Here is a 15,272-nt window from a genome sequence, read left to right as displayed (position 1 = left end):
TTTGCATGTCTATTCTGGGTCCCATGCTTGGATCTGAACCTCTAACAGTGGACACGAGAGGCACAAAGTCCTTCTCTCACTAAACCAAGGGGTCTGCTCACCCGTGGGCTACGGTCGCCCTTGGTTCCCCTGGGTCACTGGCCCCTTCTGGGCTCAGTTCCCTGTACACAAGGGGCTAACTGTAAGTTGACTACCCAAGTCCCTTCCAACGCTAACGTAACTTGACTGAGAGCAACCTGATGACTCCCAGGAGTCCAGGCTATGCTAGCTCGGTTTCCACATCTACGACGTAAGAAGCTGTGAGCCCTTCAAGGCCCTTGCAGCTCTCAAAGCATCGGACTCTGCTTCCTCATCATAAGACCCTACTTCAACCGGCGCCGTGGCTCAACAGGCTAATCCTCCGCCTAGCGGTGCCGGCACACCGGGTTCTAGTCCCGGTCAGGGCACCGGATTCTGTTCCGGTTGCCCCTCTTCCAGGCCAGCTCTCTGCTGTGGCCAGGGAGTGCAGTGGAGGATGGCCCAAGTGCTTGGGCCCTGCACCCCATGGGAGACCAGGAGAAGCACCTGGCTCTAGGCTTTGGATCAGCGCGGTGTGCAGGCCGCAGCGCACCAGTCGCAGCGGCCATTGGAGGGTGAACCAACAGCAAAGGAAGACCTTTCTCTCTGTCTCTCTCTCTCTCACTGTCCACTCTGCCTGTAAAAAAAAAAAAAAAAAAAAAAAAAAAAAAAAAAAAAAAAAAAAAACCTGCTTCATTGAAACACACACGAGTGAGCAAAGAAAAGATGAACAGGAACCAGGAAGACCCAGGGTGACCAAAAGGCCCATCAGTGTGACTGTTATATCAAATCCTAGGGGGAAATGTCTCAGTTGTGTGACTGCACCTACAGATCCCTGGTCAGATAAAAATCCACTGATGAATCTTCTAAAGATCTTTCCAAAAGAAAGTATCTCATTCTACCCTTATAAAGGCAATGGTCTCTTTCCTTGCTTCATTTTGGTAGCCAGTGGCTCTCTCCCACAAATCCCCTGCCTCCAGAGACAACTGCTACATCACTTGTCCCCCATTGTTCCTCCCCTAGGGCCTTGCACTGTTTCCTCAAAGGGCCCTCTGCCCTCTCCAAGGCCAGCACCAGCAGACAGGACTCAGGAGCGACACAGGATAGGGGACACCCCCAGTAGTGACAGAGAACCAGAAAGGAAAATTATAATAGAGTTCATGAGTATTTATGATATACCAAACATTGTGGTTGTATTTCATGTAATTGTCACAGCAGCCCACGAGACAGCTCAGCCTCATTTTCTCCACAATACAGATAAGGGAAGTGGTTTAAAGATTTTTTTTTCTCTGTACAATAGGCATGTTTATTAGTGGGTGGAATGCGGTTAACACAGGAGTGTGCAAACAAAATGGGGGAGGGGTGGATGGGAGGTGGCAGCTAGCACAGCACAATTTTCCCTGTCTGCATGGGACAGCCAAGGAGCAAAGGTAAGAAGCTGGGGCCTTGGGTAGTGCAGGTGGCAATGGAACATCAGGTCTCCTGAGTTCAACAAGGTTGGCAGAAGGGAAGATGACTGGGCACAAGCTCAGTCTGTAGGGGCACTGCCACCCTGCACCCATCCCTCCCTCCCTGCAAAAAGTCCCACTGGGTGGATCCAGTTTCTTTTCTCCCTGACAAAGGGAGCTGTGTCAATAACTGGCAGAGGAAAGCAGAGAACAGATTCGGCCCATCCTCAGCACCCAGCCACCCTGCTTCCATTGTGATGGGCAGTCATCCATAAAGCTACCCAGAAAAACAAAACCTCCCTTTTCCAGGGATCCTGACTTTTCTAGATTCCACACAAGAATACCAAGGAACTGCTGCTTTTCTTGAAGTGCCACTCACCTAAAGAGTTTCTTTCTTCATAGCATATTCTGTTACTTTGAAAAATGCCCATGGAGTTTTGGCTATTTCTCCATAGAACACTTGGGATATTTACATGGGGTATTTACATCTGCCTACAAACAGACAGAAACAAATGAGTCGGAGAGGAGGAAATGTAGGACCGGAATTCCTTATCTGAAACATAAAGAGCAGCCAGGCTCGGTCATTCAGGCCCTGTGAGTCCCAAAAGGTAATGCAATGTACTCAGCACCCACTGTGTGACGCTCAGAAACCAAACTCACTAATCACTGTAGCACAGCACATGAGTATTCAAACGAAGCGAGATAATTATATCCTATAGACTCGCACATCGGTTGAGTTTACATTTTACCACCAACACAGCCAAAAGCCTACGAGAAACCTTGTTTTCAGAGCTTTCATATTCTAGAATTATCCATAAAGGATTAAAGATACATGGAAATGGCTCAAATGCTAGAAAACAGTCAACCCACTAGTAATCAAAGATGTCCCAATTAAAATCATCAAGGTATCAACTTCTCACCTAGCAAACTAACAAGTAAGTTTTTCAAAGAAAATGCCAAGGCATGAACAGTGAGTCCCTCCCACCACTGCTGTGAGAATATAAACTGGGACAACCTGCAGATCAACAACGTCATCAATGGCCTCAAAAATGTGAGTCCCTTGCCCCAAAACTACCTTTTTCAAAAATCCATTTTTCTTTGGAAGTCATAGAATGTTTAGACAAAGCTTTATGCACAGAAGTGTTCACTGACACAATGAGTTTTAAAACTTATTTGAAAATAATTAGCACAAATGAAATTTAAAAGGAAGAGGTAAAATGGAACAAATCCATGCAATGGGACTTTATGTAGCAATTTTTTCAGTGTGTAGGAAATTGGAGAAACTTGTTCATGTAACAAAAGATGAAAGACGCACTATGCAAAGTTGTACTAATGCTATCTAAGCAAAAAATGCATACAGAGAAGATTGGAATGAAATATGCCAACAGGGTGAGTGCCTTGGAGTAAAGGGACCAAGGGGAATTCTCTTCCCCTAACCTCACAAACTTTCATTCTTTTGGGGGACTTTTCCCAAAATACCCATGGTGCTATATTTCAGCTGAGAGAAAAATGCGAAAAGAATTCTTATCTAGATAACTCTCAATTGCAGCAGACTCATGAACCTGAGATGCCACTCAAGGTTCTTACAAAAGTTCAATGACCCTATCATTGCAAGGATGCCACCTCTAGAGTGAAACCGTACAGTAGGAGGGTACTTCAAAAAATCCTTGCAAAGTGAAACTGAACTATACACTTAGGAGCAGCTGTTTGGCCTAGCAATTGAGACACTGGTTAGTATGCCCACAACCAATACCAGTATGCCTGTGTTTATCTCCCAGTTCCAGTTCCTGGTTTCAGCTTCCTGCTAATACAGCCCCCGGGAGGCAGTTCACGATGATCCCAGAGACTGGGTTCCTGCCACCCACATGGGAGACCTGAACTGAGCTCCTGGCTCCCAGCCCATGGCCTTTGTCGGCAGCTGGGGAGTAAACTGGTGGATCAGAGCTAGACGTGTGTGTGTGTGTGTGTGTCTGCCTCTCAACTAATTAAATGGCATTATAACTTAAACCAAGCCTAATGGACATTTTGGTGAAGAAATACAGCTTAAAAAATAGACAAGTTAAAAGATGGATATCCCTTTGCCACTTGCTGAGATACTTCAGAGAAGACAGATTACTTGATCCACACTAACAGCAATGAGGCAGGTAAAGGCAGGAGCCGACACAAGGCCCATTTTCCAGGTGAGGAAACCGGCAGGATTTCTTCTCGACTCTGGACTTCACCTCGGTGGCATTGACCTAAAGCTTGGGCTCTTTCCACAGAATCAGGCCACTACCCTGCTACTTTGTGATACTCTGTAACAATCCTACAACAAAAACAAATTTCTTACTCAAAAGAAAAACAAAATCACTTAAGAATGAGCTTCACAATCAAATAGACCTGACTCAGTCAAAATCCAGCTCGGGCATCTGAGTGACTTTCAACTTCTCAAAGACTTAATTTCCTCCTCTATAAACACAGGAATAAAACATACAGCTGGCAAGGTATCATAAGAATAAAATTACCTGAGTAGCGCTAGTTCATGTCCCAGCTGCTGTACCTCTGATCCAGCTCCCTGATGGTGGCCTGGGAAAGCAGCGGAAGATGGACCAAGTGCTTGGGGCCCTGCTACCCTCCAGGTCTTGGGAGACCTGCAGAAAGCTCATGGCTTCTTGCTTCGGCTTGGCCCTACCCTGGCTGTAGGGTACCTGTGGCCTACTCTACCTGTGGCCATCTGGTGAGTGAGCCAGCAGATAGAAGATTTCTCTGTCTCTCCCTCTATCTCTGTAACTCTTTCACATCAATAAATAAAAATCTTAAGGTAACAATAGATATTTCCTTTTTCCAAAAACAGTAAAGTGTCTATAAGTTACTAACTCAAAATGCCAACTTTAGTCCTTGTTTATATTTTTTATTTTTTGCCAGGCAGAGTTAGACAGTGAGAGAGAGAGAGAGAGAGAGACAGAGAGTTATAGACAGTGAGAGAGAGACAGAGAGAAAGGTCTTCCTTCCGTTGGTTCACTCCCCCAATGGCCGCTACCGCTGGTGCTGTGCCAATCCGAAGCCAGGAGCCAGGTGCTTCCTCCTGGTCTCCCATGCGGGTGCAGGCACCCAAGCACTTGGGCCATCCTCCACTGCCCTCCCAGGCCACAGCAGAGAGCTGGACTGGAAGAGGAGCAACCGGGACTAGTACCCGGCACCCCAACAGGGACTAGAACCTGGGGTGCTGGCGCCACAGGTGGAGGATTAGCCAAGTGAGCCATGGCGCTGGCCCCAACTTTAGTCCTTGTAAACCATATCAAATTCATTATTCTACCTGCTTTTGCCAACCCAGAACATCTTTACCAATCATAGGAGTAAGTAGTCTAAAATTATTAGGAAACACTCAACACAATCATTTTAACCAATGACAATTTAATTCATTTTGTATTTTAAATCCTTTAATTACAGTGTTCCAATATATAATTAAACCTCAACATCAGAGTCAAACAATTCTTTAAATAATAACAACGAAATTTTTTGTTTGTATCACTTGGAACTTTGGCCTCTCTCATTCAAATTCATCTACTCAAACTCCCAGTTTGTTTCATTTTGCAGGGGGTATGGGCTCTGAGAGGAAGACAGAGAATATGACAGGCACTTCTCCAATTTTTCATTTCCTCTTTAAATTAAATTTGGGCATGGAATCACAAGCTTCGGGGTGTGTTGGGGGCTGCTTCTTCCAAACACTCCACCCACTGACTTTGTGTTTATTATGCGGAGGTAGAGCTGGGCATCGACCTGGCCAGAGGAGAACCCAGAAGTTAATAAAGCTTATCTTCAGCATCTACACGAGGAGTCAGGAGGCTGGCCCGGAGCCCTTGCAGAGTAAGTGCGCTTCTCATCTCACCAGCGCCTGGCCCTTTTCTGCCCACTCCTTCCCCAAAGGCAGTGCCCACTGTCTGCCAGAGAAACTAATAAGCCCAAAGGTTGAGTAACCAGAGAACTGAAGCACATAAATAAGCCAAGATGTGGAAAATCACCCCTTCTGCTCCGTGCGGTATATAGTTTCCAAGGCTGCTGCTGAGAAACAGAAGTTTAATGAGATTCTCCCACACGCATGGAAGTGAGACACTGCCACAACCCACTGTGCACCTCCCTGCCTTTCTTTTCTCAACTTCACACTTCCGATAAGAACATGCTTATTTTCTGATGTCTCAGAATCTCAGCAACACTGCTGAGGTCGCTTTATATTCTATTTCTCTCTGGAGAGCAGCAGGATACAATGCAAGGGAATGAACTTTGGAAGCAAGTGGGCTGGGTTATCCCAGATGTGGATCCACAGAAAGGAACACACACACACACACACACACACCCTGCAGGTGTGACTTCTCTGAAGGCAGCCTGATCCGACGACAATGGGATGCTGGGCCCACTGTTTAAAACTCCCTGGGCCTGACCTGCCTCACTGGAAACAGCACTGTATAGGATTATGAGAAAGGAGTTTTAAAACCCATAGAAAGTACTCCACCCAAAGCCTGGCATGTAGCAAGCACTCAACACTACTTCCTACCTCTTTCTTCCTGCTTTTCTGTATTCGGCCTGCAAACACTGACAGGGTCTTGGATTCCAAGCGGGTCAGTTACTGGCCGTTCAGGGCATCTTCTCTTCACAGAGGTCACAGGCATGCCAGCAAATCTGTAATCTCTACTCTTTCTTTTGTAGACACCTGATTCTGCCTCAGCTCTGACTTTCATCAAAAAGGTGACTGTGCAGTGAGATGCGAGCTTCCTGCATTCCTGTGCCAGTCCTGGGAGCTGGGTGCTGCTCAGAGAGAACCATCGAAACCCAAACCTACCCCAAGGAGGGACTTCACCCACATACACCTGGTGCTGAAGTTTTGATAACTTTACTCCCAGGTCCATCCGATCTAAACGCCGGAGCACACTGACCCGGGGCTAACTTGACCGTGACTATGCACCTATCTGTGTCAGCAATGAAGCAGAGGAGGAAAACGAAAATGTCCCATGTAATAAAACATGCCACACGTGGCCACTCCCCCAGCGTGGACAGTTGAAGGAAATACAGCCTGCTAACACAGACTCAGGAGACATTCCCCATCCTGTTCCCTTCCTAGGCTGTCCTGGTTTCCACGGAAAGGCAGGACCCAAGTGAAAAGCCAGTTTAAACGCTGTCAGCCACCGGAAAGGTCTCGGGGGCGAAGCGCAGCCTGTGCACGGCCCTCGGGAGACAGTGCTGGAAGGTTTCCAGGGGCTGCTTACTTGGACCGAAGCGCTGGGCCCCCTCCAAAGCAGGCTGGGAAGAGCTTGCTGACGTCACATCCCAGGCTGGGGTAACCCCAAACGGCCAAGAAGGTGTAAGTTCGTTTATTTTTCTTAACCACAGGTGGTGGTAAGGAATCCCAGGCGCCACAGTGATAGAAACAGGAGCGCGTGAGACAGGACTTCCGCAGAAGCTACACTATGAGACATCTGTTAGAAAGTCCAGGATCCCAAGTTCACAGGCGGAGGCAACCCTTGAGACAACCTCTCCGCAGGCGGCTTCCTGCCCTGACCGCAGAAGGTTCCTTTGGCAATGACAGAAATCGACCCAAACAAGAAAAAAAAAAAAAAAGTTCACAAACGCGCCTTCCCGTTCTCGGAGCCTGGGGTATCCAGCGCCTGTGGGGGTCCATCTGGAATTCCTGCCCTCCTGCAAGAATTCCCCGACCACGAAGCAAAACGGGGAGAAGTGCGGATTCCCCAAGGTATTTTTAAAAAGGAAGCAGGGAGAGAGGCGGCGACAGCGCGCCCCGTCGCCGGTGTCACCGCCGTCCGCTCCCGCTCGCCGGGCCTGGGGACGGGGCGGCGGGGCTGGGGTCCGCGCCGAGGAAGGCGACTCCAGGCCCGGTCCCTCCGAGGAGGCCGGGGGAGGGAAGGCGGCGCCGGCGACCAGGCAGCACGGGACGGGGCCGCTGCCACGCACCGCGCCCTGCGCGGGTTCCCCCGGCAGCAAGGCGGCACCCGAGCCGACCCGGGACCCGGCGCCCCGGCGCGGAGGGGCCACTCACCCGGGGCCACCAGCGGCGAACTCGCGGCGCCTCCCACGAAGACGGCGGCGGCGAAGACGGCGGACCCCGGCAGTCTCCGCGCAGCCATCTCCGCGTCCCTGTCGCCTTGTCCCCCGTGCGCCGCGTCCCGCGCTGAGGCCGGCGGTGCAGCCCCGGAGCGCGCGCGGACCGAGTGGCAGGGCTGGGCCTCCGCGCCGCCGACCCCGCCCCGCCATGGCCCCACCCTCCGCGCCTCTCCCCGCCTCTCCCAGCCGCTCCCGGGACACCCCTGTCGGGCCCGAGGCCCGCGGTGGCCCCACCCCCTGTGGCCCCGCCCAGCGCAGCCTGGCCCCGCCTCTCCCCGCCGCTCCCGCTTCCTTTTCAAACCCAGCCGCCGCCGCCGCGCGGATCAGCCCCAGGCCCCGCCCAGACCCCGCCCCACCGCGGCTCGGCCCCGCCTCCTCCCCGTACCGGCTTCCTTCGCAAGCCAGGCAGGAGCTAAGCGCCTGGGGTTACGTGGGAGTACAGAGCGGGAACCTCGGGCGGGAGCAGATTCCTGGCGGCTCCTCTCCCCGGCACTGCCTCCCGGCAAGCTTGGGAAGAGAGAGAGGGAGGGCAGGCCGGCAGCGCCCCGGAGCAGGCACGGCCTGTTTTCTCTGGCATCCTCACCTGCTCAGCATTGCCTTGGGTTGCTGGTCTGGGAGGCGTGCTGCGCTGGACGTTAAGTTTGGTTGTCTGAAAATTAAGGAAAGGGAATCACTTCCACTCCTTCCCTATCCCTGCTTCCATGTAAGCTGCTCCTCTTGGCGGAAACACTTCTGCACATTTCCAGGAATAACTAGCGGGTTTTTTTTAAAAGCCCTGTGCCCATGTTGCACCTTGCAAATACTCCCACGAAGTGGCTCCGCAGGAGCCCAGCCACTTATTAGCTCATACCCTCACATCAGCCGCGCCAGGTGAGTATTATCCCCGCTTCACAGGCCAGGAAGTTAAGCCCACGATGTCTGAGCCACCGTGATCACTGTCGTTAGCTCAGTGTCTTGTGTTTGCTCACTGGTCTGCTCCCTGCGCCTCTCAGCCCACTGTACACACTAAGTAAGAGGTCAGAAGTGGTTTCTGGAGTTAAATTATCATTGCGAGCATTGATAGGCCTGAGAACCTTGCTCTCTCTGGGCAGCTCCCTCTTCACTGCCCCAGACAGACTCCTAAGGCAGAGCCCTCAAGTGCACGCTCCAAGGCAGCCTGCAAATACTGAGAATGCCTAGCGGGCAGAGGGGGCTGGCTGGGGACGGGGGGTGGGTGTTCCCAGAAGAGGTATCTTCTTGAACTGCCTGGCAGCCTCTCATTTTCAAAAGCAGAGCTCCTTATGTCTCACCGAGCACTCCCCGGGTCTGCTGGACTGTCAGAAACATTTGCACCAATGTGGAAAGGATCAGTGACACAGCTCAGGCTGCTACAGATGGCTGAGGCTGAAGGATGGAGGCCCTGGCCTTTGAGGGCTCCCGCGGGGCACTGTGGGTCCTGGGCACACATGGCAGCACATCCACAACCCCACTGGCTGGCAGGATTAACAGGCAGCCCTTCCTGGTTTCATACCGACATAAAAACTGGGTGCACAGGAAACAGATCCCCCGAGGTTCTTAACTAAGAGAGGAGAGAATTGGGAGCCTAGAAATTAAGCTATATATCATAAGTGGTGGCCAGAACCAGCTATGTGGTTCACATGGCCCAGTGCAAAAAAAGTAAAATGCAGAACCTTTTGTTCAGCATATAAGACTTCCAAGATGACCACAACAGAGTATTAAATCAATTGTGGGGCCCTAAGTCTCAGGATATGGCGCCAGCCTCGTGGCACAGCAGGTTAAGTCATTGATTGCTACATCACCATCCCATGTCAGAGTGCCCATTCAAGTCCCAGTTGCTCCTCTTCCAATCCAGCACCCTGTTGGAGTACCTGGGAGGGCAGTGGAAAAGAGTCCAAGTGTGTGGGTCCCTGCCATCCCCGTGGGAAATTCAGATGGAGTTTCTGATCCAGCCTTGGCTGTTATGGCCATTTGGGGAGTGAAGGAAAGGACCAAAGATCTCTTTCTCACTGTTTCTCCTTTTCTGTCACTCTGCCTTTCAAATAAATAGCGTAAATCTTTAGAAGGAAAGAAAGAAAATGCAGAGTGTGTGGTCTCCGACTTACAAAACCAGCTCTGTGTTTGGAACTTAAAATGTAACAAAATGCTTGGACCAAGACATCCCCTCCAAACGCAGAATGTCCCTTTGACATTTGAATGCTGTTTCACTCTATTCCCACAGATCGAATTCATCATTAAAAAGATAGGATCATTTTAAACAACATTTGAAATCGTCTACTTACGATTCTCCAGATATGAAAATACCATCCTGTAGTTAATTCTGATGGATAGATACCTTATCAGTCATTGCTCCAGCCCTTTGTCTTATAGATGAGAGACAGTGAAGTGACTTGACTGATGCCTCACATCTACTATAAATCAGGTTGGGGACCCACGGCTTTGAAATTTCCCTTCCTAGACTTTGTACAACCCTTGGCTGGTTAACACAGTCCCTAACTTTCACATAACCCCATATACATGTATTTGCACATCCTGTTGAAAGAAGGGAGGGGGGAGTGGAAAGAGAACAGGAGGGAAGAAAGTAAAGAAAATCAAACAAATGACTTTTTATGTCCATAACTCTACAAAGCTGTTAACATGATTTTAAGAGTCCACACGTGGGCCGGCGCCATGGTACACTGGGTTAATCCTCTGCCTGCAGCACCAGCATCCCATATGGGCACCGGTTCTAGTCCAGGTTGCTCCTCTTCCAGGCCAGCTCTCTGCTATGGCCCAGGAAGGCAGTGGAGGATGGCCTAGGTCCTTGGGCCCTGCACCCTCATGGGAGACCAGGAGAAGCACCTGGCTCCTGACTTCGGATCAGCGCAGCTCCGGCCGTGGCGGCCATTTGGGGAGTGAACCAACGGAAGGAAGACCTTTCTCTCTGTCTCTCTCTCACTGTCTGTAACTCTACCTGTCAAATAAATAAATAAAATCTTAAAAAAAAGAGTCCGCATGTGCACATCTAAATGTTCACTTTCATTTTAAATGTTAGGACTCAGGAGTTTTGGAAGTCCTCTTCTGTGTTATGGAGATGTCATAATTCTGAGGAAATACAATCCACATCACAAGACTAAGTGATCTTCCCACTTTTTTCAGAAATAACTAAAAAGTCAAGGTAGTTTTAACAATGACTCTCAATTATTCATCCTATGAATCAAGCCCAATTCTGTGATAACCGCTTTTCCAGGGTCCTTTCCTCAAATTCTCATGGTGAGTTTTTATCTGCGGAAGCACTGTTAATGACCCTCGCATCAGAGCTGAGGGTTGAGGGGAGAAGGCACTCACCTGAGTCACACAGCTGCTTCCTGGCTCTGCCAGAAACCAAAGCCAGGATCAGCTTATCCCAGGCCTGTGCTTGCAACCTCTGCTTGCACCATCTGCCGCTGACATGCAGAATACTAGGAGGCGAGCCAGCGCTGCTTTGCCAGTAAGAAGTCTTACTCTCTGGCATGTTTAACCTAGATTTTTAAAAAAGCAAGATGTATATATTTTCATCTGTTTCAAAGGAAGAGATAGAGAAATTGATCTTCATCTGCTGGTTCACTCTGCAAATATCCACAATAGCCAGCGCTGGACCGGACCATGCCAAAGCCAGGAACACCTCATTTGGGTCTTCCACATGGGTGGCAGAGGCCCACACACTTCAGCCAACACCTGTTGTCTCCCAAGAAATAGGATCAGAAAGGAAGGAAGCAGGACTTATACTGGCACTCGGGTGTGGGCAATCTAAGAGGCGGCTTAACCTGCTGCACCTCAAAGCCTGCCCCAACCTAGCCTTTTGAGTTCCTTTCAACAAATTTTCTTACATATTTTTTTCAAGGAGAATAGGTTATTTATATATGGGAATGGGTTATAAATCAGAGTTCATACGATCAAATTGACAAACATATGAAGCATCTCTGTTATTTTCTTGGTTTCCCCCCCTCACACACAGTTTCGCTTTAAGAATTCAGTTAATCATTTATCCTAGTGGGAGCCTTTCTGTTTTCCCCTTTCTGCTTAGGTGGTAATTTTCACCGCCATCATTTTAATGCATGAGACTCCATTGGCTGGTATTTGATTAATTAATTAATGTTGAAGGTACTTCCGCAGAAGGGCTCTGTAGAATTTCTTATTTCTGTGATTTAAATATAGTCACCTGTCCTTTTGATATGCTTTGAGAGGTTATATCCAGGAACTAAGCTTCCAATTCTTTAACAGGTACGTGTATAAGCAGAAGAATAAAATACGTCTTACACAAGTGTGCACTATGTTCCTAATACTGACCTCAGCATAGGCAGTTGGAGGGAAGAGTTACTACAAATTTAATAAAAGAGTCTAACATTGCTTAAAGAAACTTTTAGATTTTCCTGGAGAATGGAAACACCCACATATGGGATTAGGAATGGTCAATGGCCCAGGGCCCCATCAGTGACTCACTGCTTCTGTGACTCTCAGCAGCTTCTCTTGGGCTGGTCTTGTTGCCCTTAAAACTCAGGAGGTGGTAGGATGATTCTAAATGTTCTCATCTAGGCCTAAGATTCCACACCACAATGAGTAATCCAATGATAGGGTGTGAAAGTCAGCTAGACTGCAGCAGTTCTCAACTGCATAGACGCTGTGGGCTGAGCACTGCTTGTTGTAGAGGATTGCTGTGTGCATAAGAGGTAGGGTGTTGACTTACATCCCTGGCCTCTTCTGACTAAATGCCAGTAGCACCCAGCCAAAGTTATCACCATCAAAAATGTCTCTAGATATTACCAAATGTCCCCAAGAAAAAATTACTCCCAATCTACGCTCACTGGGTTAGCAAGATTCCAAGACCTAAAGGACTATAACTAGAGCCCTTCGCAAAGCTTAGTGGAGGAGGTACTCCTTGAGCTGGATCTTCTTGCTTTAATTTTCTGAGGGAAAGAGAGCTCTCCCACCCATTGTTTCACTCACCAAATGCTCACAATAGCCAGTGCTGGCTGAAGCCAGGAGCCAGGAACTCAGTCCTGGTTCCCCATATGGGTGGTAGGGACCCAACTACTTGAGCCATCAGCTGGTGCCTCCCAGAGTGTTTGAGCTAGAGTCTTGAAAGAAGTGCAGAACTGGGATGGATGGAGAGGTGAGGGAGGTGTCTGAGTAGATGTACAGTAAAGGGACTTGCATGGTGCACACTGCACAGTGATTATGCATGAGGGAAAGGGGAAGTAGAGATTGGGTGACAATTACTGTGGGTCACAGCTGAACACAATAGTCAATAAAAGAAAAGTGGAAAATTTCAAGTGCCCAGGAATTTGTCATAAGTTATGATAAGTGATTCTGTAACCAAATAGATTTTTTTAAGGGAGGATGAAAAGAATTTACATTGTCCTGTTAGATATTTCCTACAATAAATCAAAGAGCTGGAAATAGAGAAGTCCTAGTTTTGCCAACAGGTTCAGTAGAAGTCAGGGGAAGCTCATCATTAGAAATAGGGCCCTTAACCTCTGTCCAGTTCCCGAACCACCTCATCAAGTTATGTTCATGGGCACGGGGTCTCCTAAAATTCACGAATAAGTGACTCAGGCTATTTTCTACCAGAGCCTCATATTTGAAAGACCAAGAGAGAATCACAGTGAGGAGCCATGTGGTGCACAGTAAGACCCACAAGTGCTCATTCAGGAGACAGCTGTCTTAGGCAGACTTCTTTGGACTCCAATCAATAGAAACTTAAACACTGGCTCTTAAGCAGTAAATCTATCATATGGATAAAGTGATCTCACAGATAGAAACAGATCCAGGCCTCAAGCCCTCATGCCAGGGTCTCCATGGCTGCTTCCCACCAGACTCTGCTCAGCACAGCCTCCACAGATTGGCTGTGGATCGGTTTCCTTAATGTAGGAAAGCATGGAACTTCCCAGCGAGGAACTCCAAGTGTGGCTGTTCACCCTTGCAGGGATCCTGGGCATGGTCCTGCCGACAACTGATAGGTTCTACGTAGCAAAGTATCACGGAAACCAATAGAGTAAATGAGCTTCTGAGTATATTGGCTAAGCCACAAGAGGATTGATCTACGAACAGCAGTTGGAAGATCTGGAAGGCTCGCAGTGCTGAAGGACGGATGAGTGGATCCTTTCACAAAGCAAACCCTGCTGCCAACTTCTTTGGGACTCTCAGGACCCCACCTGGGCCATTCTTGTGCCTGGGTTCAGAACACAAATTCTCCTTTTCTTCCTTTCAGCATTGTCAACAATGAGAGAACAAAAGGGGGAACACAGGGAATTACAAGATCACAGAAATTTGCTAAGCATTTGTATAGTTTAAGCCAGACTATGAGTTATATGTGTTAACAATATGATTTACTTCCAGCTACGTGAAAAAAAACTATTTCTGTGAATATAAATACAAACCCAGCCATATAAATGGCTTTAAATTTTCTAGCAGCCACAATAAAATACTGAAATTAATTTTAACAACATTTCATCTAACCTCATATATCTAAAGTATTTCCATTTTAACATGTAGGCAAAATTATAAAATTACTGTTAGATATTTAATATCCTTTTTACCATACTATGCCTTCAAAGCTTGTTTTTTATATTTTACATTTATAACATATGTCAATTGAACTAGCTGTATTACAAGCGCTCAAGAGCCACTGAGGCCATCAACTACCACATAGGGCTGGGCTCTAGTTCCTAAGTCCTTTCAAGGTGGTGACCTTTTGGACTTCTACCCTTTGCTTCTGTCCCTAAGGGTGAGGCTTACCAAACCTCATTTGTCCTTCTAACCCTAAAGAAGGTGTCTCCATGTTTACTCTAGCTCTGCAGACACAATAAAGGTGCCATAAAACAAAGCAAAGGTATTTCAGATGCTTTATGGACCAAATGGAGCTCTAGGATTCTTCCCTGGGGTCCAGCAGTCACTAGAGTTCTTCTACCAGTAGCATTCTTGGCCAAAAGGAAGACCGAGTACAGCTGACACATGCCTTCTCCTCCCAGAAGCCCACCCTCACCCAACTCCCCACTGTGAGACTTCGGGAGCAGTTTTAAATGCTATGAGTCTAACTGATCTTTTCTTCTGGAACCACACAGTAGGATAGAGGACGATGGGTAGCCAATTTCATCTGTTTCAAAGGAATCACATATTTCTTTCAGTGCAGAAAGAATGCTTTGGTTTTTTTGTTTGATTTTGCAAAGGCATAAACATGTCCACAACTCTTTCTCCCAAAAAGACAGATGTCCAAGGGTCTCATAATCCTTTTGTGTTCTTGGTAGTTCCAAGCCATGCATTTATATCTGAAACAGCCTGTCTCCAATCTGGGTCCCACGCTACTCCACAGCCAGAGCTTGAGAGCTTCTGTCTAAGATCCCAGTCACACAGAAATTCCTCTGCTCAGCATGGTCCCAGGCCCCAGGCCTCGGTTTCCTACAACGTCAAGTTCAACTCTCAATCCTGATGCAATCTCGGTCTCTGGCCTCTGAGTAGCTCCTACTCGTGCAGCTTCTCCCTCTCAGACAAGGATCACTAGCATTGGAGTTGAAGAAGACTGATCTCTTAGCCACCCTGAATCAGTCCATACTGTCATCTACTACCTCTCCAGGGTCAGCTGGCCCCTAACTTCTCTCTGGATACAATGCTAAGGTAACCTCTCTTGGTGCACATGGATAGCTACACTTCCCCTCATTG

The 15,272-nt window shown here is 48.3% G+C and overlaps 1 protein-coding gene across 1 annotated transcript in view; it reads right to left on the bottom strand.

Moving 5' to 3' along the window:
* Positions 1–7,665, bottom strand: part of RELL1 (RELT like 1) — a 60,072-nt gene extending 52,407 nt beyond the window's left edge. The window contains exon 1 of the mRNA XM_062213539.1: positions 7,534–7,665. Within this exon, the coding sequence (XP_062069523.1) occupies positions 7,534–7,621 (88 nt within the window). The 5' untranslated portion in view covers positions 7,622–7,665. The remainder of the gene's footprint in view (positions 1–7,533) is intronic.
* Between the last annotated feature and the right edge of the window lie 7,607 nt (positions 7,666–15,272).

This window comes from Lepus europaeus, chromosome 16, assembly GCF_033115175.1.
Source record: "Lepus europaeus isolate LE1 chromosome 16, mLepTim1.pri, whole genome shotgun sequence".
In the NCBI taxonomy this organism is placed as follows: Eukaryota; Metazoa; Chordata; class Mammalia; order Lagomorpha; family Leporidae; genus Lepus; species Lepus europaeus.
This window is presented reverse-complemented; position numbering and strand designations above follow the sequence as displayed.